Source organism: Eleutherodactylus coqui, chromosome 10, assembly GCF_035609145.1.
Source record: "Eleutherodactylus coqui strain aEleCoq1 chromosome 10, aEleCoq1.hap1, whole genome shotgun sequence".
NCBI classification, from domain to species: Eukaryota; Metazoa; Chordata; class Amphibia; order Anura; family Eleutherodactylidae; genus Eleutherodactylus; species Eleutherodactylus coqui.
In genome coordinates, this window is record NC_089846.1 from 21,686,356 (window position 1) to 21,713,942 (window position 27,587).

The 27,587-nt window shown below is 47.5% G+C and overlaps 1 protein-coding gene across 1 annotated transcript; it reads left to right on the plus strand.

Moving 5' to 3' along the window:
* Positions 1-2,260: 2,260 nt before the first annotated feature.
* On the plus strand, positions 2,261-10,332 carry LOC136580181 (uncharacterized). Its single transcript, XM_066580530.1, has 2 exons — positions 2,261-2,985; positions 9,520-10,332. The coding sequence occupies exons 1-2, from the start codon at positions 2,319-2,321 to the stop codon at positions 10,134-10,136; spliced, it is 1,284 nt and encodes a 427-aa protein (XP_066436627.1). The 5' UTR covers positions 2,261-2,318; the 3' UTR covers positions 10,137-10,332.
* The last annotated feature ends 17,255 nt before the right edge of the window (positions 10,333-27,587 follow it).

The window sequence follows — 27,587 nt, forward strand, 5'->3', positions numbered from 1 at the left end:
CGTATATCGGCCGGGCGTGAAAACTCAGCCGATATACGGTTGTCTGAATCCAGCCTTTGGCAGATTTCACGTTTTCAATTGAATACAAACTGAAGAGGTGAAATCTGCGGCAGATTCGCACCAAATTCTGGGACCAAATTCGCAGCAAACCAGTGACGTACAAACGCACCCTTAGGGCCCATTCACACAAGTGTATTTTCTGTCCGTATTTACTTGAACAAAGACGGAAAGCACGCGAATGCATTAAATAAAATCGTCTATTCAGCATCCGTAGGCTACTGGTACGTAAAAAAATTAACCCCTTCCCGCTCCACGACGTACTGGTATGTCATGGAGCGGCGGGGTATGTATGAAGAGAGGTTGCGTGGCAACCTCTCTTCATACAGTGCGGGCATCAGCTGTTTATATCAGCTGACACCCGCGGCCAATAGCCGTAATCGGCCGTTCGCGGCTATTAACCATTTAAATCCCCGAACAATGTTCGGGGGTCCTGCACGTCCGCCCCGTGGTGAGATCGGGGGAGCCGTGCAGGTGTCATGGCAGCCAGGGACCTAATGAAAGGCCCCAGTGCTGACTTACCACTTGCCCGTGGGGTGGCTTGATAGACTGCCTGTTAAATTGCAGTATGACGTAATGCTATAGCATTACGTCATACTGCAGGAGCGATCAAAGCATCGCATGTTAAAGTCCCCCAGGGGGACTTCAAAGTAATGTAAAAAAAAATCAATAAAGGTTTTTTAATTGTGAAAAAAAAAAAAAAGTTATAAAAGTTTAAATCACCCCCCTTTTGCCATATCTATTATTAAAAAATCGAAATCCTAAAATAAAAATATGTTTGGTATCGCCGCATCCGTAAAAGTCTGATCTATCAAAGTAGCGCATTCTTTTTCCTACACAGTGAACGTCGTCCAAAAAAAAAAAATAAAGAACGCCAGAAATGCACCTTTTTAGTTACCCTGTCTCCCAGAAAAAAACGCAATAAAAAGCGATCAAAGAGTTGTAAGTATTCCAAATTGATACTATCGGAAACTACAGGACATCCCGCAAAAAATGAGCCCTCGCTCAACTACGTTGACGAAAAAATTAAAAAGTTATCGCGCGCACAAAATGACCGCAGAAAATAATTGAAAAAAATTAAATGTCTGAAAAAAAAGAGTAGTATAGTAAGAAAAGCCCTATAGAAGTTTGGTATCGTGGTAATCGTACCGACCCGTAGAATAAAGTTAGCACGTCGCTTTTGTTGCCATTTGTGCGCCGTAGAAACAAGACGCACTAAAAGATGGCGCAATGTCGTTTTTTTTGTTTTTATTTTACTCCACTTAAAATTTTTTGCAGTACATTATATGGTACTTTAAATAGCACCATTGAAAAATACAACTCATTCCGCAAAAAACAAGCCCTTAGGGCTATTTCAGATGACCCTATATCAGCTCGGTTTTCACGCCGAGCCAATATACGGTGTCCTTGTCTGCAGGGGGAGAAGGATGGAAGAGCCAGGAGCAGGAACAGAGCTCCCACCCCTCGCCACTATTTGCAATGGGAGGGGTGGAGCTAAGTGCTGTTACTTAGCTCCGCCCCATCCTATTGCAAATAGTGGCAAGGGGCGGAGAGGGGGCGGGAGCTCAGTTCCTGCTCCTGGCTCTTCCATCCTCCTTCCCCTGCAGACAAGGACACTATATATCGGCCGGGCGTGAGAACCCAGCCGATATACGGTCGTCTAAATAAGCCCTTATTCAGCGACGTCGATGGATAAATAAAGGAGTTACGATTTTTTTGAAGGGGGGGGGAGGAAAAAACGAAAATGGAAAAGGAAAAAGGGGCCACGTCATTAAGGGGTTAACATATATGTTCTTTTTTTTTTTTTGATGCACCATTTTCGGTAGGTTGTGACAAAATTGACATCACTTGGGCCTTCTTGCGTTTTTCTTTGCACATGTCAAAAATAGATGTAAAAAACGCCACATGCGTGCAGCAAACACGCACATACAGATGTAGTAAAAATAGCATTTTTGGGGACTAAAATTGCATATGAGCTTGTGAATGTAATGTGTGATGGCATCACTATCACATCCTGGCACATGTATACTATACACACACAGAGCCGGACGTGGGCACTGGGCACACGCAGAAGGGGGCATTTGCTATACACAGGGCATTGCAAGCAGGATCTTATTCTGCAGGTGTCTGCACTGCTGATCTCCTCCCACCAGTTTACACTGGAGTGTGCTGGAGCATGCTGGGAAGTCAGAGAGGATGAGGAGGAGTTTGGCCTGCACTGATATACACAGAAGTGTGTGCTCTGCTGCAGAGCTTCAGCAATGTCTGCAAGCGTGGAAGATCTGCTTGCCAAGATCCGGGCAGAAGCTCTGGTGAGAGGTGTAGACTGGCTACGAGAGACCATGGCAGAAGCCCTTGAAGATAAAGGAGCAGCAGCTGATACTGAGGATGCCCAGCCATGTGCTAAGAGGGTTAGACCACTTGAGCACAGGAGCCCGTCCCCAGTGCCCAGAACACGGTGCAGAGTAAGCAGCCCCGACAGGGACCCTCCAGGAGCAGCCACTGGGCAGTGCCCGGCGTCAGAGGGGCTTCATCCTGGGAGGAATCTATTCAGATCAGACTCTGATTTAAATACTGTTAACGAAGCCCATGATGAAGATTTACGGACTTCGACTGATGCGCCTTTGCAGCGTGACGCAGACAGTGGACCAAGTAATGCGGTCGCTGTTACTGTATCCGTGGTGGACGATGAGTCCAATGATGACCAGAACTACACTAGTCCGTTAGCGGACTCTCAGCCAGACCAGGAGTTGGCAGCTCAACTCCCTGGTAATGGTAGCAGTGGGAGGGTTCCCATTACGGCCCACGCCAATCGCACGGTTAAGGAGCCTGATGCAGTACGTATAGAAAGGTTGCTCCAAAGCTGTTCAGCTGCAGCAAGCTTAGATCAGCAGCATGCACCAAAGCCGGTTAGTCGTTCTGCGCCAGGTAAGGGTTTGTATTTGACAATTGTCCTTTTGAAGCCTGAATCTTGGAGTCAGCCGAGAGTTTCTGGGTAAAGGAATCTGACCAGTGGGTTTACCTTCAATCAATGAAAAGCACAAAAGTTTCTCTTCCTTTTTTTTTCTCTTCTGATGCTGATCACAACACTAGTACTGGCACGTGCAGTCTTCTGATTTTGCTGTATTATACCCATCATTGCCAGTGGAGTGCGCCAGTAAGCAATTTTAATACTGCAGTTGATTGTGCTGGCCGCTGTTCAGTTTTGCCGTTTTTTTAGGCGGCTGTTACTGTTTTCTAATTAGAGTCTGCTCTGTGATTGGCCAGCACTGATATCACGTGAACAGCGCTGGCCAATCACACAGCAGGTAAAGTGCATTGGTAATCCTAACGCTATCAATGTACTATGGCGGAGGCCATCCTAGCCAACTGAGAATGGGACCTAAAACAGCGAAAATGAATGACAGCTGACCAAATCAATTGCAAGTAAAGTATCAGCTCCCAGTACACAATTTTGTCCAGAAATCAGAAGATTTACTGTTGCTGTCGTGTCCCAGGATGATTTTAGATTCTAAAATCTGTGGGTGGGCAGACTGGTTTCATTTCTCATTTATTTTTACCTTTTTCAGGTACAGTGATACTTTGGGTTAAGAGTGCCTCAGCTTGCAAGCTTTTTGACTTGAGAGCAGGCTCTCTTCCGAATTTTTGCTCTAATTTAAGAGCAAAAACTTGGGTTAAGAGTAGAGATGAGCGAGCGTACTCGGTTCGGGAGTTTTTGCACTCAAGCACCGCTTTTTCCGAGTAACTGACTACTTGGACGAAAAGATTCGGGGGGCAGCATGGTGGAGCAGGGGGTAGCAGTGGGGAACAAGGGGCTCTCTCTCTTTGCCCCCCTCACCCCCGTTGCCCCCCGAATCTTTTCGTCCGAGTAGTCAGTTACTCGGGAAAAGCGGTGCTCGAGTGCAAAAACACCCAAACCGAGTACGCTCGCTCGTCTCTAGTTAAGAGCCTTGCTCTCAATGGAGCCGCTGCCGGTGGCCCCATTGAAAGCAATGGCCTACCGGCAACCCCTGCAGTGCTTTTCGGGGAAGGGCTTTCAATATAAGCCCTTACCTGAAAATCTTCCCTAGCTGTAGTAAAAAAAATATATATACTCATCTGTCTGCCGGAGCTCAGGCATGTCTAGCCGCCGCTTGTTCTCCCTGTATTTTTAATCCCTGTCTGCTGAAAAGCTTCAGAGCAGTGCAGGGAGAACAAGCGGCGGCTAAATGCACCTGAGCCCTGGCAGACAGGTAAGTATATATGTTTTGTTTTTTTTTACTACAGCTAGAAATGATTTTCAGGGAAGGGCTTATATTTAAAGCCCTTCTCCAAAAATCAATGCGGGGGTGGCAGCGTCCTATTGCTTTCAATGGGTCAACGTCATCCCCATTGAAATCAGTGGGAGAGCCTCGCAATCTGGAACGGATTAATGGCTTTTCCATTCATTTCAATGGGGATAACTGATTTGATTTACGAGTGTTTTGGGTTAAGAGCTCCGTCACGGAACGAATTAAACTCTTAACGCAAGGCACCACTGTATACCATTCTTTCTTAAAAAGGACTGTCCTTACATTACTGATTTTAGTAAATACTTCTATTCCCCATACGCTAACAATTCTGGAGCAACTCTTCGTTGTGCTCTTATTCCTCCTAGACACTTATGAATAAATTGACTTCTGGGTGTTATCAGTTGGGGACATGTCCCTATTGTCCAATCAGTGCTGTCAGACGGCAGACTGTAGGACATGCCCCTTACATACGTTATCAATTTATTGATACATTTCCAAGAGGAGTAACTGAGGAACAGCACAACCTAAGTTCTAAGAAAATATGCTTTAGAATTATTTCAGGTGGAATGCAAGTATTTACTAAAACTGACAAGTAAGGGTGACTACCCACTAGCGTTTGTGAATTTGCTGCGTTTTTTTTTCCAGGTGTCTAAGGGACTTTCTAATGTTAAAAACACATCTTACCGCGAAATCCCGTTTTTACGCGATGCGATTTTAACATTAGCAAGTCCCATAGACCCCTGGAGAAAAAAAACACTGCGAATTTCGCAGTGAAAAAGAACCGTAGTGGGTAGTCACCCTTAGGGCGCCTTCAGACGACTGTATATAGACCGTGTGCCGATATACGGCGTCCCTCTCTGCAGGGGGAGGAGGCTGGAAGACCCGGGAGCAGAGCACTGAGCTCCCGCCGCCTCTCCACCCCTCTGCACTATTTGTAATGGGGGGCGGACCTAAGTTCTGAAAGCTAGCTTTGCCCCCGTCCCGCCAACCCATTGCAAATAGTGCCGAGAAGTGGAGAGGGGGCGGGAGCTCTGCACTGCTCCTGGCTCTTCAAGCCTCCCTCCTGCAGAAAGGGAAGCCATATATCGGCACACGGACTATATATGGTCGTCTGAAGGCGCCCTCAGGCTTTTTTTTTTGTTTGTTTGTTTTTGTTTGTTTTTTTTTCTCCCTCTTCAGGCAAATTAAGGTGGGGGACTCATACAAACAAATTTTAATTGCAGAATCTGCGGATTGCTGTCCGCATGGAAGATCTGCTGTAAAACATGGGCATCAAACAGCAACCCGATTCTGCAGCATAAGTAGGCGTTTTGTGGATTCAGAATCTGCAGCGTTTTACAAAAATGCTGCAGATTCAAAGCGAAAAGTTAGTACTATTGTATCTTGTCTCCACCACAAAAATGGGTGGCGACCTGTCATTGTGCTGTGGGAGGGGCAGGATACGCCCCTAGCTACTGATTGGCTGTGCTCCATTCTCAGCTGTATGTGCGTCTGTCCCGCCGCTGATGGCCTCCTTGCCATGGGCCTGCTGAAGACACTGACGGCAGGTGGCAGACAGAAGCACAGCTGCAAGTGGTTTCCCTCCGTGCAATGGTCCGCGGCAAGGACACTGACAGCGGCCAGCAGCAGGCGGGAGCAAAGAACGGTGGAGGATAGTGAGAGCGGCGGCAGGAGGGTGCACAGCTGGAAATGCATTACCGTCTGGCCTCCCTGCAGTGCCCCGCGGCCAGGACATTGACAGCGGCCAGCAGCTGGGACGACACAGCGGCGAAGGACAGTGAGGGAGCGGTGGTGTGCATGCTTGCATACAGTTACAGTGGACGCGGAGGACACTCAGTACAGCACAGTGGCTATTGCAGCAGAGGTGGGTAGGGACAGTTAGTGCTGGAGCCAGCAGGAGGAGAGACGGGTGAGCAGCGTGGTAACAGACAGGAGGCTGGCCGGCCTGCGGAAACACTCAGTGCTGCAGGCAGCTGGGGACACGGGTGAGTGGCAAGGGGTAAATCACAGGAGGCCAGCAGGGAACACAAAGGAAACCGACACGATGGTAAAGTGGCAGGGCTCATGGAACAGCAAGAGACAGCAAAGCTAACATGGCATCCCTGCATCAGCCAATCGCCTGCTGTGGGCGTTGCCAAACCCTCCCCTAGAACTCATCCTGCAGAACCCAGTTCACCACCCATTCTTCATGGTGGAGCCAAGATACAATAGCACCTGAAAAAATGTCCTCACCATGTGAAGATATATGTATATTTTTTAAATCCCCTTGACATGACTTGTACTGTAAACACTGTGGAATTTCAACACCGATTCTGCTAGTGGAAATTCTGCAGCAGATCCTGGATGTGTGAAGATGGCCGTAGGGTATGTTTACACGCGGCAGAAATGCAGCGGAATGTCTGCAGCAATTCCATATCCAGAACAGAGTCATTGGTGCAGATTTTGACACAAAATCCGTTGCGTACCCACAACTGTTATCAAAAGATACAGCGCTCATCTCAGACGTTTTCGGCTGTCGGTGCACTCCTTCACCCACTGGTCAGGTGATGGCATGAGTACCGCATCAAGGGAGTGTGCTAAAAGCCGAAGACTTCAAGGGTGAGCACTCTATCTTCTGAAATCGGCTGCGAGTACGACTTTAATGTGTAGTTGATTTCAAGTGACAATCCGCCCCAGTGGTACGTATTTTCACTTAGTTTTGGATGCGGAAATGCTGCAGAATCTTGTACTGCAAACATTCCGCAGCATGCAGATTTGTTAATCCATTTGGACCCCCATAAAAGCCTTGAGTCCTGCTGCAGACTGTCAGATCTATGTTGGAAAGTTCTGACGTGGGTTTGCTTGGGGTGTGTTCACATGTTGAAGATTTTCTGCAGCAGTCATTGCAGAGCAAATTGTTTTAGTTGCCGTGGATTTAATCCCCTCAGGTCAGTTTACTCTGGATTCTCTGCAGCATGTGGATGGGATTTCTTAAAATCTCATTTACGATATCAGTGCTGTTAATGCAAAACCTTCAGAGCTGTAGGATTTCATCCGGTACACAGAAATGCTGCCAGATAAGGCAAATGTATTGAAAGGCTTGTGCCTCTTAATGCATTTGTCGCTCATCTAGACACATAGTTTACATAGAAATGGTGGTCTAAGCTAATGGCCCCAGAGTGCCTCCACATTGGACTATGTAATCGCATCCAAAGCTTCACCATCCCTCCCCATAGCAGTTTAATCACATCCAGAAATTCAACAACCCCTTTGGGCCAAGAGCAAAATGGGTGGGGAGTTGAAATCCAACTTTCTGATCACTCTTCCTCAACATCGGCTGTTGGGAGAGAGTCAGAAGTCCCCTGATTCACGTTAGATCTGCCAAAATTGGCAGGTTTGGCTGATATCCATCTAGTGTATATAGCCCGTCTTAGAAGAGCCATATGGTGCTGATCCCACCACATGATAGGTTCTCAAAATTAAAAGAAAATAATGAGTACATATCAAAATTAAAGGGGTTGTACTACAAATTCAAGTTATCCCCTATCCACAGAATAGGGGATAACTCGCCGAAGAGACCCCCACTGATCTCGAGAGCGGGACACCCATGTCCTGCTCTTCTGTCACTGCAGGGGTCACTTTTTCCTCTTCAGAGATGTTGTTGTGAATGCAGTGCTGATCGCATGGGGCCCACGGAAATAGTCGAGCGGGACCCGCTCGGGTATCTCCGTAGTTCCATCGAAAGTGAATAGAGTACTTGTGCGTTTGCATGACCAGTGCTCCATTCGGCCCCCTCACAGATCAGCAAGTTATTCCTTTTCCTGTGGATGTGGGGGGGGGGGGGGGGTAACTTGCAATTGTGATACAACCCCTTTAAAAGGGTATTCTAGATGGGAAGTGAATGATCAAATATTCCTGATATGAAAGATGTTTGCGGCATGTTTATACACGGCTGGTTGTGGGTGTAAATTGAGCGGCCATTACTCTCTTATCCTGTCCCTATTCCCTTAAGTTCTTCATCTATAGCGCAGTCTTCACTTTAAGGGCGCCTACCCACTTGCGTTGCCGAGTTTCGCGCGTTTTTCGTGGCGTTTTTTGCAGCCCTCCATTGACAATCATGGGTGCATTAAGAGAAAAATAAGGACACATATGCAACTGACAGTTCCTATGTGAAAAAACCCCACGAAACGGAAAAAAACCCCCAGATGGACAAGAAAACATTCTGTACTAATTGCTCTTGAGAAAAAACGCAAAACATCACAGGAAAAAAAATCGCAAGTGGGTAGGCACCCTTAGGGTGTTTTTACATGGGGCTGAAATGCTGTGGAATGTCTGGAGAAAACTTCACAGCATTTCCGCATGCAAAACAGTCACAATCTGCAGCTGATTTCAGAAGATGCAGCGCTTACCTCCGAAGTCTTCAGCTGTCAGGGCACTTCTTCACACGGTACCCAGCGGCTTGTACTGAGCGCAGCACTGTTTGTCAGGTGATACAGAAGGGCCATCACCTGAGCAGTGGTGCTGCGCTCAGTACAGGGTACCGGGCGAGGTAGTGCGCTGACAGTCGAAGACTTTGGAGGTGGGCGCTGTATCTTTTGAAACCGGCTGTGGATACAAGGCACAAAGTTGAAAATTTTAGGTGGGCAGACCTAAGCAAGGGTCTTATTTGGTATACAAGTGTTAGGCTGTATCTACATGTTTCCAATGGGTCAATTTACAAAGGCATTCTTCCCCTCGAGAACGAGAAAGGACTTGCTTCATTTTTCTACCTTCAGACGATTCACGAGTAAGAATAGGACTTGCAATATGCATTCTCACACAATACACATATGCGGGGTCCATGTGCTGTGCAATGCAAGCTGCTAGGCTGGATTTAAATGGCCCTGGGATGTTTACACGGGGTGGAAATGCTGCAGAATGTTCTGGCTAATTGCTAATTCCACAGCATTTTTGCATCCAAAACAAAGTCAAAATCCGCATGATTGGTGTAAATACAGCCTAACAGTAGCGGGCCATATACTACATCACTGGTCCAAATAAGACCTTTCCTTAGGTTTGCCCACCTAAAACTTTCTAATCTGTGGACGTGGGTAGAAATGTTACTTGTATGAGTAGAAGTAATACTGGAATATGACGAGGTAGTTTGGGAAGTCCTATTGAGGGTGTGTGTACATATAAATGAAACTTTTTTTGTCTAACCTTGTTCCTGTAGATCTCCGAGCCTGCTTGGTGTGGATTCTTGGAAACTCTTTTGTTACTTCAGCATTTGAAAGAGTGTCGCAGCTACCAGATGGACGTCAGTTGGGTTTTCCACTTTCAAAAGCTATCATTCGCTGGCTGGGACTCAATATTCTGCCGTGGGCTTCTGTTAGAGCTACGGTTGCGCGTTACTCAGAACAATACCGCCCCCCTGATGTACTAGTTGTACATACTGGGGAAAATGATCTCGGTACTATTCCAATAAAACATCTGATTGAGTATATAAAGTTTGATATGTTGAGGTTGAGGTCTATATTTCCAGGAGCAGTTATTGTATGGTCAGAGATCATAAAGAGACGTAAATGGCTGCATGCAAAGTCGCGAAAAGGACTTGACCGGGCCCGCATCAAGGTCAACCAAGCTGCCTCAAAATATCTTGCAGAGAATGGTGTAGTAGTGATTCGCCATAGACGTCTAGAAGGTGATTCGGCTCACTTGTTTGAGGAAGATGGAGTCAACCTTAATTCAGCAGGTAATGACGAATGGTGTAATGAAATTCGGGAAGGGATTGACAAAGCACTTCAACTTTGGAAGCAGTCACATGGTATAACGCCTAACCATGTCATGTAAGTCAACCATTAGTGGTTGATGATCAGCTGGCAATGTCTGGGCCCCAGGAAGTGTTTCTGAAGAGCCAATATACTCACGGCTATTGGGGAGCGTACACATCACGGTGCTCCTTGTGGTATAGCTTTACTTTGAATTATTAACTTCTTTCTGATTTGTCACGTTCTTTCAAAGTTAATAAATCTGTTTAGTCTTTGGTCTTGTCTAGCACTCTTGATTGTTTGTAGTATGGGACTGGGTAAGCACTATATGGCGGTATTATGTGAGCACTGTACAGTGTTTTATTTAGGAACTAGACTTATTTAGGCAGTATTACTTTCTATTTCCTACCTTTCCAAAAAAAAGTGAAAGGGGCCTCACATCTGTCCAAATGCCTCATTTGCTCTGGCCCTGGCATTCTAATTGGATGAAAGGAAATATCAGGTTCAGGAGGATGTTAGCTGGTGGTTGGCAATAATACGGATAATTCACAGAGTTAGAGCTAATTTAGAAGTCCCTGTGTTTATGGCACATACAGAATTCTGAAAAAATGTTACAATGGCTAAGACAAAATTCCCCAAAAGATAAAGGTTCTAAAAGACAAACAGTCCTGAGGGTGGAGAGTTGTCAGGAAACCCCTAGACTGCTCAGATGGTAGGGAACAGACATGTGACTGGAAATCCTATACATATCGGAGGAAAAGGAAGAGAAGAGGTCCTTTTTCAGGGACCCGTTCTTGTCCCAATGTAAATAAAGAGAAGCATGTCGATTGGCGCTTGTTTGTTTTTCGTTTTACATTGGATGAGAGTCGCTGTTATGGAGATGAACGATTGTACATTTCATAGGCTTTTCACACAGGAAGATGTACAACCGGTCAGGAAGCATTTTAATGTTTGCTAAAAATGAACGATCAGTCGACGAACCAGCATTTACTTGTTCGTTGGCCCTTTTTAGGGCTCCTGTCCACAGACGGATTTGCATTGCGGAGTACGGAGCGGGATTCCGCAGCAAATCCAGCCCCATAGCCTACAATGTAAAAACGTGATTTTCTGCCCACGAGTGGAAATCGATTACAATTTTCCGCTCGCGGAAAAGAAATGCAGCATGCCGCGATATTGTGCACACTGCACGCTAACTGCTTCCATTGAAGTCAATGGAAGCTGTTTGTCCCGGTGCCGTTCTGCAATCATCATTGCAGAATCGCTGTGGGAGCCGCGTCATTGCCATAGCGACGGCGCGGCGTCCTCTGTTTTGCGCATGCGTGCTGGCGCGCAGGCCTGCACATCCACAGTACAGAGAAGAAGCCGACGGCCAGGTACGCAGGGGGCACAGAGTTCAACCCCGCTGCGGGATCCGACCCGCCTGTTGACAGATGGCCTTACATGGCCCCATTGTTGGAGGAATGTGTTGCTTGTGTAAAAGGGCCTCCAAAGGAAACCTGTCACCATGTTCATGCTGCCCGAACAAGAGGCGCCGTGACCCCGGAAAAGCTTTGCCCATTCTGCCTATGTATGGGTTATTCTGAAATGTGCTGCGTTTTGGAAAAAAGCACACTTACAGGTTTGACTAGGAGCTCTTGAGTCAAAGAGGCCGGCCGTGCCAGACTCTCCCAACCCACAGCATCAAGTATGACAACTCTCCTCCCTGCTTGACCCTATACAGGGGCGAGGAAAGCCCAGTGCGGCCCACCTCTAACTCTGAGCCTTGATTTCAAGTGAAGTCAAACTTCAAAGTAGGCTTTTTCTAAAATGCAGAAGCGGTACAGAATAAAACCTACAGGGGCTGATTAGCTATATTGGTCCTTGGTTCATGCTGCCAGTGGTTTGGGCAGCATGAACATGGTGACAGGCTACCCCTCACAGCTTTTTTTTTTCTTCAATGTTTAACGTTCCCATTGTTTTCAATGGAGCCTCTCAGACGTGCGCTCGATGACCGAGTGACTTTCGAGCACTGTCCTATTTTAGCGAACCTCATCAATGATGGTGTAAAGCTGCTTTCAGAGGCAGGAGCGCTGCCTCCGAAAGTAAAAGCGGGGCAGAGCGCCCGCTGTAAATCACGGAGCTCTGCTGCGCTCATATGTGAGAGTGGCCTTAAAGATTTACCGCTGTGCATAGAAAGGTCAGAAGTGAGAGGCAAACAAAGCTGCACAGGAGTATGTGTGGACAGATGAAGATATATATATATATATATATATATATATATATAGACGGAGGTTGGTTCCAACTCAAGGGGCATAAACAGGAATCAGGACTGCAGCGAGGGACAGGATGTCTACAATGGCAAAATCTAAAAATAAGGCACCAGATATTACTAGGAATATATGCATTACATAACAAAGATGATGGAGCTCTGGATGACGAATTAGAAGATGTGCGCTGACCTGACTTATATGGACAGGACTGCCAGTGATGCTTCCTATTCAGCCCATTAATTTAATTAGGTAATACAGCCAAGTTTTCAAATCCGATCAGGTGGATGTTGATAAAAGATTACTTGAAATGGTTTTCTGGTTTACTTAGGACCGCTACTTACCATCAGAAAGAACGGGGCTGCGTGGCAATACCCAACAAGCCATGTGTGCGGATGTGCCTGTAAGCATCCATGGTGCAAATGTTACTTTGCTGGAGAGGGCCTCTGGGATCTGACATCACCAATCACACAGTGGTCCAGCCGAACAATCGAATGGGTCCTGAACTTGACCTAACGGTACAATTTCCATTAATGAGCCCCAGATACTCATGGGTGGAGATCAAGGGCGTAACTAAAGGCTGAGGGGCCTTTAGCTTGGGTCCTGCCCGCCCAACCCCTTGCCTTCCCCGTACCTGAACCGCACAGCACACAGTTGCAAAACTAATAATGACCTAGCCTCTTTGCATAAGCTTTCCAAACATGACTTATTTCCTGGACTGCGTGAAAATTTGTTTGTAGCCCCTTAGACCTGGCTCACACGAGCGTATGATTACCATGTATTGCGTGCATTTGATATGCAGTAAGTCGCTGCCAATCATATAAATAATCAATGCCACCCATACGTAATTAGATTGTGTATGGGCGGCATGCATATGTGCCATTGCATAGTGATGGCGCAAGAAATATAAACAAAAAAGAAAAACTGGTGGACTGTGTATAAATGTGTGTGAGATACGCTGTCATGCGCAGTACAATTTTGCTGCAATACTTTGCAATAGGGCAGGTCACCGGCGACTCCACAGCGGTAAGGCGGTGAGTGATCCACTACTATAAATTCTGCCGCAAATCCGCCCCGTGTAGTAATAATGACCCCCTGTAGTGGTGGCCCCAGTAGTAATAGCTTACTCTATATTGGCCCCAGAAGTAATAGTGCCTCCCATTGCGGCTGCAGTAGTAATGTCTCCTATATTGGCCCCAATAGTAATAGTGACTCATATATTGGCTTCAGTAGTGATAATGGTCCCTATTGTGAGAGGGCTTCCCCATTGCAGCCCCAGTAGTGTTATCGACCCCCATTGCGGCCCTTAGTAGTAATAGTGTCCCCTGGCCATTGGTCCCCGCTGTACTCACCGCTATAAGAATAATATTTATTTGTATAGTGCCGACATATTCCACAGCGCTTCCATAGACAGGAGGAATACAGAAAGACAAAAGTACAATGATTACACAACCACGGCTACATAGTAATCAGTTGATGGAAACAATAGGGGTGCGGGTCCTGCTCCAACGAGCTTACATACTACAAGTAATGGGGTGATACAGAAGGTAAGGGGCTGGAGATGTGCACAGTATGGCGAGGTGGAGAGTGAGGGATGCTATACACACAGACAATGGTCAGACATTTAACCGTGTGACGGTAGAATCGGTATGACTGCAAGGGCAGTTGATGGTGGCTGGCAAGGATTGCAGTCAGTAGGTCAGGGAGCATGTTACCAGGCGGTGTACAGAGGGGTTTGTTTAGGGAATGCGGTATGCCTCCCTGAAGAGGTGCGTTTTTAGAGCACGCCTGAAGTTCTGTGAGTCCTGGATTGCCCAGGTATCTTTTGGTAGTGCGTTCCAGAGAACTGGTGCTGCTCTGGAGAAGTCTTGGAGGTGGGAATGAGAAGTTCGAATTAAAGGGGCGCACAGTCTAGTTTTGTTAGCAGAGCGGAGAGCCTGGGCTGGGTGATGGATTGAGATGAGGGAGGCAATATAAGGGGGGCGTTGCGCTGTGGAGGGCTTTGTGGATGAAGGTAGTGAGTTTAATTTGAATTCTGTATTTAACGGGCAGCCAGTGCAGTGACCAGCACAGGGCAGAGGCGTCCGAGTAGCGACTCTACAGGAAGATGAGCTTAGCTGCCGCATTCTGGATGGATTGGAGAGGGTAGAGTCTGGTGCAGGGGAGGCCGATCAGCAACGAGTTGCAATAATCGACCTGTGAATGGATGAGGGCAACAATAAGCGTTTTTAGCGTGTCTGCGGCGAGCAACGCGGATCAAAGACCGGGGCCGGCTCATGTGATCTGCGTTGCTATGCCAACCACAGGTCCTGCATTCTGCATTTCCTTGGGACACGGCTACAGTGGTGAGTACAGCAGGGACCTAGACCCTTCATCGGAGCCCCCCTGAGAAGCTCTTGCTGCACTGCCAGTGTAATGACATCCTGCACTTGTGACCAATCACAACTGCAGTCTCTCGGGGAAAGGGAGAGCCACGCGCCCAGGAAGTCGTCAACCTGTAACTAATTCTCGGCTGCCCAGGTAACAGTCCCTCCCCTCCCTAGGTGCCACCCACAGCTAGACAAGGCGGTAAAATGGCATATGGCGGGGGACCTCGGGCCCCAGTTGGCTAAGAGGCTCGGTGGCAATTCCGAGCTCTGTGACCCCCAGTGAAGGAGGTGATACTGTCTGGTAAAACCAGAAGGGACATCTTCATTGTCACAGTTACTGGGAGCTCCAGTATTTCGTTGACACCGATCACATATTGGTGGCCCATCATAATGAGCCATTAATCATTCCAAGCACAGAGGACTTTTGGTTCTCATTCATCAGTCTTAGGACTTGGTCATGTTGGAGAGTGGAGTGCACTTTATAATCAATGTCTTCACAGAAGAATATAAAGGTATTAAGGTCAATTTAGACAGGACGAATGTCGGGCAAACGATGCCTGACACTCGTTCTTGTGTGTCCTCAGTCCCATGCTGCTGCACGGGAGCTAGAAGAGCTGGCTCACTCACAGAGCGGCCAGCAGGGGGGCAGGGCGGCTGCAGGAGATTTCTCTCCTCGCGCTCCCCTGCCCCTCTCCATGGACTTAACATACCGGCCATTCAATACTGAATGGCTGCTATTTACACTAAGCGATCAGCTCATCGTCCATCGTTTATGCTGCATAAATGATGGATGATGAGCTGATTGTTGATCGCTCAGTGTAAATAGCAGCCGTTCAGTACTGAACGGACTCTATGTTAAGTCCATGGAGTGGGGTGGGGGAGCGCGAGGAGAGCTATCTGCAGCCGACCCGCCGTGAGCCAGCGATACTAGCTCCCGTGCAGGTGCACGAGAGCTACTATGTGTGGGCATGAGTGTTGGGCATTGTTTGCCCGACAGTCGTCCTGTCTAAATGGCCCTTTAAAACCCACTCGGTCAGCACAGCTACAGGTGTGAACCAAGACAAAGCACAATATTCACAAGAGTCAGTCCTTGGCAAGTCCCTATGAGAGAGCCTGAGTCCAGCATTGCATTGTAAAGCCTTATGCCCACGACCATGATGGGCTCCGCAAGCAGAATACCGCAGCGGAGTCCGTCATGGCGCCCCCCAAAAGACCCCATACTCGCCTCCGGGTCTGCTGCGTAGCTCCCGCATGACACTACCGGCGCGCATGCGCAGTACAGCGCATGACGCACCGGCAATGTCATATGATGCGTCGGTGGTGTCACATGATGCGCCGGCAGCGTCATATGTGCTATACTTCCGCTTGACTACAATGGAAGCCGTCCGCGCGTATGCCCGCGACAAATAGGACATGCCGTGGGTAATTTCATGCTGCGGAATTCCACAGTGCACATTGAGCTATTAGGATCAATAGAACCTAATAGCTGCCGTGAAACACTGCAGATTTCCTGCCGTGGGCATTAGGCTAAATCTGTGACATTATTTTTTGCATTCAAGCTGTGTGAAAACTCACGTAGTGGAGATTGACGCCCATTCCCTGAGCTGATGAGGCTGCGGGGCATTTACTTAGGGGCTTTGTTTGTGCAGGTAAGAGCTAGGCTGCGGGCAGCGTCTAATTCACCACAGCCCTTGGCAAAGAGGAAAGTGACCCATCTCTTTCCACCTTTATCTGTTACCCTTGCATATCTCCCAAAAAAGCATGAAAACAGGCGCCACATATGCAGCATGCTCGGCCCGCCATGGTGGATTTTGTTCAGCCATGCATCTAGCCCTCACCTAGTCCTTTTTCTGCCACAACACAATAAGGGCTCATGTCCACGACCGTGTTTTTACCACATATTACGCGTGCGTTGCACGGCCGCGTGATTCACGGTGAATGGAGCCAATGACAGCCAATGGACGTTCATTGATTTGTGTACATGCATGTGTAGACACTGCATATCAATACAGAGCAGAAATAGATCGCAGCGTGCTCTATTTCTCTGTGTACCACGCAGAGTTAGCCGTAGACATTTTTATAGGCTTGATATAAAACACTGTTCATGCGCAGTACATTGCGTACGGACGGCGTTTTCATACACATCCTCGCTCTGAAACAATGCAGTTTTTTTTTTTTTTAAAGTTACACTGCGGATGTCCGTGTGCACATCACATCACACGGGCATGCGCAGTACACTCAGCCATACGCGGTTTCTACCAGCAAAACCGTCATTTACAAACATTGGTAAAACGCTGTGAGGAGACCCGCAGAGTTTTACCTATATGTTTGTGGACAGGAAGCCTAATAGTGCCTCTTTATGCCACACAAAGGCCTCATGTCCACTTGAAAAATACAATCCGCGCAGAATCTGCCGCGGATTCCCCGTGGATTTGCTTTAAATGGTATTTTTTTTATTGCAGATATCCGCACACATCGCTATCATTGTGATAGCAATGTTGGCGATCCGCGCGGAATCCACGGCAGAATGGAGCATGCCGCGTTTTTTCTCCCGCGCGTGAAAAACGCAATTCTTTTAAAATGCCATCCACGGGTGCAAAAATCAATTTAATGGACCCACGGATGGCCAATGATTCCCTATGGGCAAAATCCGCTGCGGATTCCGCAATTCCATTTAGCTAGTGGACATGAGGCCAAAGTGCAGAATGCCCTCTTTGTGTGGCACACACTAATAGCGACTCCTCACAGTAACGCATCCCCAGGATATGCGCACACGGCGGAACCAATGTGGATTTTTCCATGTGGATACCACATCTAAAAACAGCGGCGGAAATTTGCAGCCGAGCCTCCGCAGACTGTATGGAAACGGCGCCGAATCTGCTTCAAAAAGTGAAACCTCAGTTCTTTTTTCTGCATGTGGATTTCAAATACTTGTGCAAAAATCTCTGTGCTGTGTAGACTATGGCGCGGATCCTAAGTGAAAGCGATGGCTGCATATTTGCTGCGGAATCAGTGCACTTCAATGGAAGGTATGGGAATGGAGCAAGGATGCCATGCATCGCTGTCTGTTTTCCGGCGGGGACACCAGTCACGGTTGCAGTTCTCTGCGCTGCTCAGTAGTCCGCCCGTTGTAATTTGAGAGCAGACGGACTTAGCAGCATCACTAAATGCATTGAGCGGCTGCTTCCAGCGCTGACATCGGGGGAACGATGGGGAGGATGAGGATAAAACATCCCCGGATTCCACGGGTCACCTGCAGTCCATAAGCTCAGCTCATAGGGTTAAAAGTAGGTGACAGATTCCCTTTACTGTAACACCTAATGTAATAAAGTGTGATGACATCATTATCTGGCATTTCACATCCTGGCAGATGTATACTGTACACACAGAGCCGGATGTGGGCACTGGGCACACGCAGAAGGCGGCATTTGCTATACACAGGGCATTGCAATCAATGAGTGATCCTTGTCTTATTCTGCAGGTGTCTGCACTGCTGATCTCCTCCCACCAGTTTACACTGGACTGTGCTGGAGCATGCTGGGAAGTCAGAGAGGATGAGGAGGAGTTTGGCCTGCACTGATATACACGGAAGTGTGTGCTGTGCTGCAGAGCTTCAGCAATGTCTGCAGGCATGGAAGATCTGCTTGCAAAGTTCCAGGCAGAAGCTCTGCTGAGATGTGAAGAATGGATGCGAGAGACCATGGCAGAAGCCCTTGAAGATGAAGGAGCAGCAGCTGATACTGAGGATGCCCAGCCATGTGCTAAGAAGGTTAGATCTCTTGAGCACAGGAGCCCGTCCCCAGTGCCCAGAACTCTGTGCAGAGTGAGCAGCCCCGACAGGGACCCTCCAGGAGCAGCCACTGGGCAGTGCCCGGCTTCAGAGGCGCTTCGTCCTGCGAAGAATCCATTCAGCACAGTCGATGATTTGCTAGATGTTAATAACACGGTCAATAATGAAGATTTACACACTTCATTTGCTACGACTTTTCCAAGTAGTTTTCATTCAGACTGTGATATGAAAAGCTTTAAAAACATGGCCTATTGTGAAGATGAAGAATCCTCAACCTCATCTGATAGCTCATTCGAATGGGTAGCAACTGCCCCAGATAATGAAATCACCTGTGTGGAAGATTTGCTTGCCAAGTTCCAGGCAGAAGCTCTGGTGAGAGGTCTAGACTGGCTGCAAGACACAGTGGCAGAAATCCTTGAAGATGAAGGAATAGCAGCTGATACTGAGGATGCCCAGCCATGTGATAAGAGGATAAGACCTCTTGAGCACAGGAGCCCGTCCCCAGTGCCCAGAACTTGGTGCAGGGTAAGCAGCCCCGACAAGGACCCTCCAGGAGCAGCCACTGGGCAGTGCCCGGCTTCAGAGGGGCTTCATCCTGGGAGGAATCTATTCAGCTCAGTCAGTGATTTGCTAGATGTTAATAACACGGTCAATAATGAAGATTTACGGACTTCGTTTGATACGACTTTTACGAGGAGTTTTCAATCAGACTGTGATATGAAAAGCTTTAAAAACATGTCCGATTGTGAAGATGAAGAATCCTCAACCTCATCTGATAGCTCATTCGAATGGGCAGCAACTGCCCCAGATAATGATATCACCTCTGTCGAAGATTTACTCGTCAAGTTCCGGGCAGAAGCTCTGGTGAGAGGTCTAGACTGGCTGCAAGACACAGTGGCAGAAATCCTTGAAGATGAAGGAGCAGCAGCTGATACCGACGATGCCCAGCCATGTGATAAGAAGGTTAGGCCTCTTGAGCATAGGAGCCCGTCCCCAGTGTCCCGAACTCGGTGCAGGGTAAGCAGCCCCGACAAGGATCCTCCAGGAGTAGCCACTGGGCAGTGCCCGGCGTCAGAGGGGCTTCATCCTGGGAGGAATCTATTCAGCTCAGTCAGTGATTTGCTAGATGTTAATAACACGGTCAATAATGAAGATTCACGGACTTCGTTTGATACGACTTTTACGAGGAGTTTTCAATCAGACTGTGATATGAAAAGCTTTAAAAACATGTCCGATTGTAAAGATGAAGAATCCTCAACCTCATCTGATAGCTCATTCAAATGGGCAGCAACTGCCCCAGATAATGATATCACCTCTGTCGAAGATTTACTCGTCAAGTTCCGGGCAGAAGCTCTGGTGAGAGGTCTAGACTGGCTGCAAGACACAGTGGCAGAAATCCTTGAAGATGAAGGAGCAGCAGCTGATACAGACGATGCCCAGCCATGTGATAAGAGGATAAGGCCTCTTGAGCACCGGAGCCCGTCACCAGTGCCCAGAACTCAGTGCAGGGTAAGCAGCCCCGACAGGGACCCTTCAGGAGCAGCCACTGGGCAGTGCCCGGCTTCAGAGGGGCTTCATCCTGAGAAGAATCCATTCAGCTCAGTCAGTGACTTGCTAGATGTTAATAACATGGTCAATAATGAAGATTTACAGACTTTGTTTGATACTTTTACAAGGAATTTGCACTCAGACTGTAATATGAGAAGTCGTAAAAACGTAGCCCATTGTAAATATGGAGAATCCTCAACCTCATCTGATGGGCCATTCGAATGGGTAGCAACTGCCGCAGATAATGATTTCACCTCTGTGGAAGATTTGCTTGCCAAGTTCCGGGCAGAAGCTCTGGTGAGAGGTGCACAATGGCTGCAAGACACAGTGGCAGAAATCCTTGAAGATGAAGGAGCAACAGCTGATACCGAGGATGCCCAGCCATGTGCTAAGAAGGTTAGGCCTCTTGAGCACAGGAGCCCGTCCCCAGTGCCCAAAACTCGGTGCAGATTAAGCAGCCCCGACAGGGACCCTCCAGGAGCAGCCACTGGGCAGTGCCCGGCTTCAGAGGGGCTTCATCCTAACATGAATCCATTCAAATTACACTCTGATTTGCAACATGATGTTAACGAGGCCCATGATGAAGATTTACGGATTTTGTCTGATGCGACTTTGCAGCGTGACGCAGACAGTGGACCAGGTAGTGCGGTCACTGTTACTGTATCCATGGCGGACAATGAGTCCAGTGTTGACCACAGTGAGCAGGACAACTTTAGTCAGTGTGCAGACTCTCGGCCAGACCAGTTGACAGCTCAACTCCCTAATAGTAGCAGTGGGAGGGTTCCCCTTACGTCCCACGCCAAGCGCACGGTTGTGGTGTCTGATGCAGTACGTATAGAAAGATTGATCCAAAGCTGTTCGGCTGCAGCAAGCATACGTCGGCAGCATGCACCAAAGCCGCTTAATCTTTCTGCGCCAGGTAAGGCCTCTACCACACAGACGCTTTTTACCACGATTAACGCAACGTTTTGAATGCCGCGTTAATCACGGTATAATGCTCCCAGTGAAATCAATAGGGCCTCCAGACATGCGCTCGATCTTCGAGCGGGATCTGTTCTATTTTTTTGTGTTTAGCGCACCTCCTCAATGATGAGGTGTGCTAAACACCGCTGTTGGCCACAGGGAGCTGCGGACGAAAACAAAAGAAAAATTGCGGCTGCGCTGCTGTGTGAGAGTGGCCTAAGGCCTCCTTCACATGGGCGACTAATGCTACAAAATGCATGTAGGTGCACGTGCGATGTTTTGTAGCATGCAACAACCCGTCACAAAAACCTCGCAGCTTCGGTGATCTGTCCGTGACTTGTCAGGTTTTGTAGCCCATGTTTCCCTATAGAGCCTTCATCTCTGTTTCATCGCATGAAAATGCGATTTTCGTGCGGTGCGATGCAATTTTGACAGTAGGAAATCCTACTGTCAAAACCCTAAACTAAGCATTAGCTGCAAGGAAAAATAAATAAAAAAGTATACATCACCTTAGAAGAACTGTCCGACACATCTGCAGCTTCCTCTGGGTCCCTGACACTGTTTTTCTTCATCCCCGTCTCCTGGAAGCGCTGGCTGTAATTGGCTGATGCTTAGCCAATTAGAGCCAGTGCTCGATGAATCAATCGCAACCATTCATCGAGCGCTGGTTCTGATTGGCTAAGTCTCAGCCAATCACAGCCAGCGCTTCCAGGAGGTTGGAATTTTTCAATCCCCGGCCAGAGGAGATGGAGAAGAAGAGTGTCGGGGCCCAAGAGGAAGCTGCTGAGGAAACCCTAGACAGCGTTTCTAGGTGATGTAAACAGTTTTTTTTTCCTTTTCCGGCAGCCAGGGCATATTTTCAGGGTAGGGCTTATATTTCAAGCCCCCCCTTCAAAAAAATAACTATCCCCGCATGTAAAATTTGCAGTATCACTGCGGGAAATCGCAGCGATATCACATGGACCAGCGATGCGATTTTTTCAAGGCGATGCAGTGTCGCCCGTGTGAAGGAGGCCTAAGGGTTTATATTTTACAATTTGTCCTTTTGAGGCCTGAATCTTGGAGTCAGCTGAGAGTTTCTGGGTAAAGGAATCTGATCACTGGGTTTACCTTCAATCTAAGGGCTCCCACACACTTGCGATTGCGGTTTTTGTTAACGCGGTTGTCAATGGGACTTTCTAATGTTAAAAACGCAACGCAATGCCCCAAAAATGCAGTTGCATGTGTTTTTTTATAATAGAAAGTCCCATTGACAATGGCGTTACCAAAAAACGCAATCGCAAGTGTGTGGGAGCCCTTCGAGAAATAAAAAAGAGCAATTCTTCAATTTCCTGATGTTATTGAAAATGCTGATCGCTAGTACTGGCACGTGACCAAAATGACTGCTGCTGTTTTCTAATTATTCAATGAACTGCTCTGTGATTGGCCAGTGCTAATATCGCGTGAACAGAGCTGGCCAATCACATTGCAGGTATAGTGCATCAGTACTCCTAACACTATCAATGCACTATGGCATTGATATGAATGACAGCTGACCAAATCAATTGCAAGTAATGTACCTCCTCCCCTTATAGGACACAATTTTGTACAGAAATCAGAGGGTCGCTCTAGGCCTCCTTCACATGGGCGACAAAGTCGCGCGATTTTGTAGCATTGCTACGTTGCTACAAATCGCACGTATGAGAAGCCCATGGTTTCCTATGGGTTCCTTCACACATGAGATGCTTTGTAGCATGCTACAAAACGACACACAAACCTCGCAGGTCCAGCGATATGCCCGCGACACCTGAGGTTTTGTAGCCCATGTTTCTCTATGGAGCCTTCCTCTCTGTTGCATCGCATCTCACGAAAACGCGGTTCGCATGCGATGCGATGCAACTTTGACAGTAGCAGATGATACAAAGTCGCGTGATTTTGTAGCGTCACTTGTGACTTTGTAGCGCTACAAAATCGCGGTATTGCTGCGAGAAAATCGCAGCGATATCATACAGTGCAGCGATGCAATATCGCTGCGATTTTCTCGCAGCGATGCGGTGCGCCCGTGTGAAGGAGGCCTTAGAGTTCGAGAAACTTTTGAGAAATCTAACAATTCGGGAGCAACTCTTTGTTGTGCTCCTATTTCTCCTAGACGTTTATGAATAAATTGACACCTGGGTGTTATCAGTTGGGGACATGTCCCTATTGCCCAATGGGTGCTTTCTGTGTCAGACTGTGTAGGGACATGCCCCTTACATAAGGGGAATGGCCACACCTAGTTATCAATTTATTGATACTTTTCCAGGAGGAGTAAGGCCGGCTTCACACGGCCGTGACGGGCTCCGCCGCGGAATTCCGGCACCCCCCCAGAGACCCCAATACTTACCTCCGTATCCGGTGTCCTACGCCCCGCATGACGCTTCGGCGCAATAGAGCGTGTGACGCGTCGTGTGACGCGCCTGCAGCGTCCCGTGACGCAATGGCTGCGTCATATCACGCGGTAGGCGGGGAAGTGGTTTCACGCTATTATCCGCTGTAGCACGCTATTATCCGCTGTGAATGGAAGCCGTCCGCGCGTACACCCGCAGCAAATAGAGCATGCCGCGGGTGAGGACGGGTGATTTGACGGTGCGGAATTCAATAGAACCTAATAGCTGCGGGCAACGAAGCGGATTTCCGCCGCATATCACGTGGCGGAAATCCGTCTGTAGGAAGGAGCCCTAACTGAGGAACAGCACAACATAAAGTTCTAAGAAAAGATGCTCTAAAATTATATCAGCTGCCTGTTCACTGCAGGGGGTGCAGTAACCCCGCAGTGAGGGGTGCACGAGACCTCTATTCTTGAGATTGGCTGGAGGTCTCAGTTGTGAGATGCCCACCGATCAGCAAGTTATTCCCTATTCTCTGGATAGGGGACAACTTTCATTTGTGATACAACTCCTTTAAAGGGGTATTCTGGTTGTAAAGTCAATTTTCAAATATTCTGGATATTATAGGTGCTTGCGCCATGTTTATGCACAGCTGGTTATGGGTATAAATCGAGCAGCCATTACCTTCTTCTCCTGTCCTCGGTTTCTGATGTGTACCAGCATCCCTGCCGAAATGCAGTTTGAAACTACATTTCATAGAATTTCCCCCTCTACTTCCTTCCTGTGTGCGTTCCCTCTAAGCGCTGCCCTGCTATTGGTCAGCAATCTAGTACCGAGAGCTGAAGAGAAAAAAAAAATCCCTAGTCGTTCCTACTGAGCCAACCGGACCAGTAGCGCTAGAATACCTACAGGTTGTATGCAGCGAAACCTGGGAATGAAGTCTTCTGAAGTGCCAGGAGAAGGTCCTGGTTTTAGGGCTACCGACACACAATCCAAAGCCGTACCGCATTGCAAACTATAATATTTGATGATCATTTGACAGCAACTTTGCGTTACCAGAATAACCCTTTAAGCTGGGTTTCTCTTTAAGTTCTTCATAAGGTAGACTCCATCACTAAACAGGTGATTCATCTCACTTGTTTAGGGAAGATGAAGTCCACCTTAATTGAGCAGGTAAGGTCATTCAGGAAGGGATTGATAAAAGCACTTCAACTTTGGAAGCAGTGGCATGGTATAACGCCTAACCATGTCATGGAAGGGCAATTCTCACGGTTGACCACCAGCGGGCAATGCCTGGGCCCAGGAAGTGTTTCTGAAGAGCCAGTATACTCACGGCTATTGGGGAACGTACATCTCTTGCTTCTTCTTGTTATAAAGTATTGCTTTGAACTATTAACTTTTTTTCTGGTTTGTGAGGTTCTCTCAAAGACTAATAAATCTGTTTCATTTTCCTCCCGTGTAGCACTCTTGTGTGTTCATAGTATGGTGCTGGGTAGGCACTATATAGCAGTATTATGTGAGCACTGTAGGGTACTTTTGTTTAGAAACTAGACTTATTTAGGGTACTTCACGTGTAGCGGAAATGCTGTGCATTTTCTGCAGCTGAAAATTTCTTGGCAAAATCTGCAGCGTTTCCGCATCAAAATCGGAGTGAAAATCCGCCCATTGGTGTATATTTTTTTTTACTCAAAATGAGCTGCAGATCTGTCAAACACTGCGGAATTGCACAGGATAAAGAAGACAGCTAGAGCTCAGACTAATTAGCCATTTCAATGGCTGGCAGCCTCGGTACATATTCTTTTGCATGCGCAATTGCGCACGACTTGCACGCACAAAAAGTACAGTAAAATATGCGAATGCATGAGCAAAAGGTGGCGCTCATGCGCACTCAATATGCAGTGAATAGAACCCATTGATTTCAATGGGTTCGTTCACATAAGTATATGTTATTGAGCAGGTAAGGACATATGGTACATTGACATTCAGGAAGGGATTGACAAAGCACTTCAACTTTGGAAGCAGTCACATGGTATAACGCCTAACCATACCATGGAAGGGCAATTCTCGTGGTTGACTATCTCAGATATCATTCATGGATGACGACCAGCTGGCAATGTCTGGGTCCCAGGAGGTGTTTTTTTGAAGAGCCAATATACTCACGGCTATTGGGATGTATACACGTCATGGTGCTCCTTGTTATATAGTTTTGTTTTGGATTAACTTCTGTCTGATTTGTCACGTTCTTTTAAAGTTAATTAATATATTTAGTCTTTGGCCCCGTCTAGCAGTCTTGTGTGTTCACAGTATGGGACTGGGTAAGCACTATATGGCAGTATTATGTGAGCACTGTACAGTATTTGATTTTGGAACTAGACTTATTTAGACAGCGTTACATTTTATTTCCTAACTTCCAAAAAGGCCTGTCCAGAGGCCTCAACAGGCTTTGACCTGGCCCTGACATTATCTCATTGGATGAAAGGAAATATCAGGTACAGGAGATGTTAGCTGGGGGTTGGCAATAATATGGATAATTCACAAAAAAAATATAAACTTATATTAGAAATCCCGGTGTTTATGGCTCAAACATAATTCTACATTCATAAGCTCTTACCCAGGCCGGAGTGCTGAGCAAAGGACGACCCCCCTGCCGCAAAGCTCTCACCCGGGCCGGAGTGTTGAGCAGAGGATGACCCCCCAACCCCCCCAAACCTCCTCACCGCAAAACTCTTACCCGGGCCAGAGTGATGAGCAGAGAATGTGTCTAAGGATGACGGCAGTGGCAGCAGAGAAGGACAGAATGCTGAGCAGAGGACGCAAAGCTGTAGCAGCGGAGAAGGCCAGAGTGATGAGCAGCGGAGAAGGCAGGAGTGCTCAGCAGAGGAAGGGGAGCTGTACAGTCAATCAGGAACAGGGGGCGTCACCAGCCTGTCAATCTTGTCTCCACCACTACTTTCGGTGGTGACAAGATACAATAGTACAGGATAAAAGTACTGAAAAAGCAAAAACATTCCTGGGGGTTGTGAGTTGCCAGGAAACCAAGAGGCTGCTCAGATGGTAGGGAAAAGAAATGTGAATGGAAATCCTATACATATCGGAGGAAAGGGAAGAGAAGAGCTATTTTTCATGGGCGCTTGTTGGCTTTGTTTTACATGGAATGAGAATCTCTGTTATGGGGATGAACGGTAGTTCATTTCATTGGCTCTACATCTCCCCATGTGAAAAGCCTATCAGGAAGTATTTTTATGTTTGCTGAAATTTGATTAGCCAACGAAGAAGCATTTACTCATTCATTGGCCCTTTTACACGGCCCCATTGTTGGAGGAACCTGTTGCCCGATAATCGGCCCGTGTAAAAGGGCCTTTGAGGAAGCCTGTCACCATGTTCATGCTGCCCGAACAATAGGCGGTATGAACCCGGGAAAGATATACCCATTTGGTACGGTTTATATTGAAATGCTGCTATGTTGTGGGAAAAGGCATACTTACAGGTTTGACTTAGAGTTCTCGAGTCAAAGAGGCCGGCCGTACCACACTCTCCTAGCCCACAGTATCAAGTGTGACAACTCTTCTCCCTGCTTGTGTATAGGGAGAGAGCTGCCTGTCGTGATGACAGGGGTGAGGAAAGGCCAGTGGGGCCCACCTCTTTAACTCTGAGCCCTGTTTCAGCTGAGTTCTGAGTCAAACTTAAAAGTAATACAGCCATGTTTTCAAATCAGATTGATGGACGTGGGTAGAAATTACCTGAAATGGTTTTGTGTTACCCTTAGGACCCCTACTTATCATCAGAAAAAAGTGGCTGAGTGGTAATCCCTAACATGCCATGTGTACGGATGTGCCAGTAAGCATTCAGGGTGCAACGGTTGCTCTGCTGGAGAGGGTCCCCGGGTTCTGACATCACCAATCACACACACTGTTGGCTTAGCCCAGTGTTTCTCAACCTTTTCATCCCTGGGACACCCATGGGAAAAATGTTTATGGCGCGGCACCCTTACCAAAAGGGGGTGTGGTCATGGTGTGATCAGAGGCGTGTCTTATTACAATGTATTATTTGACTTTCGGTCATCACTATATACAGGGGATGTCTAACTTATACCAGCTGTACATATATAAATATATACAGGAGATACCCAGGTTACTCCAGCATGCTCCATATTACTATATACAGCAGATATACAGCCCCTGTATATAGTGATGCTGATGTAACCTGGATATGTCCTGTACATAATAATATGTACAGCTGGTATAACGTATTCTACCTAAACATACAAGATTA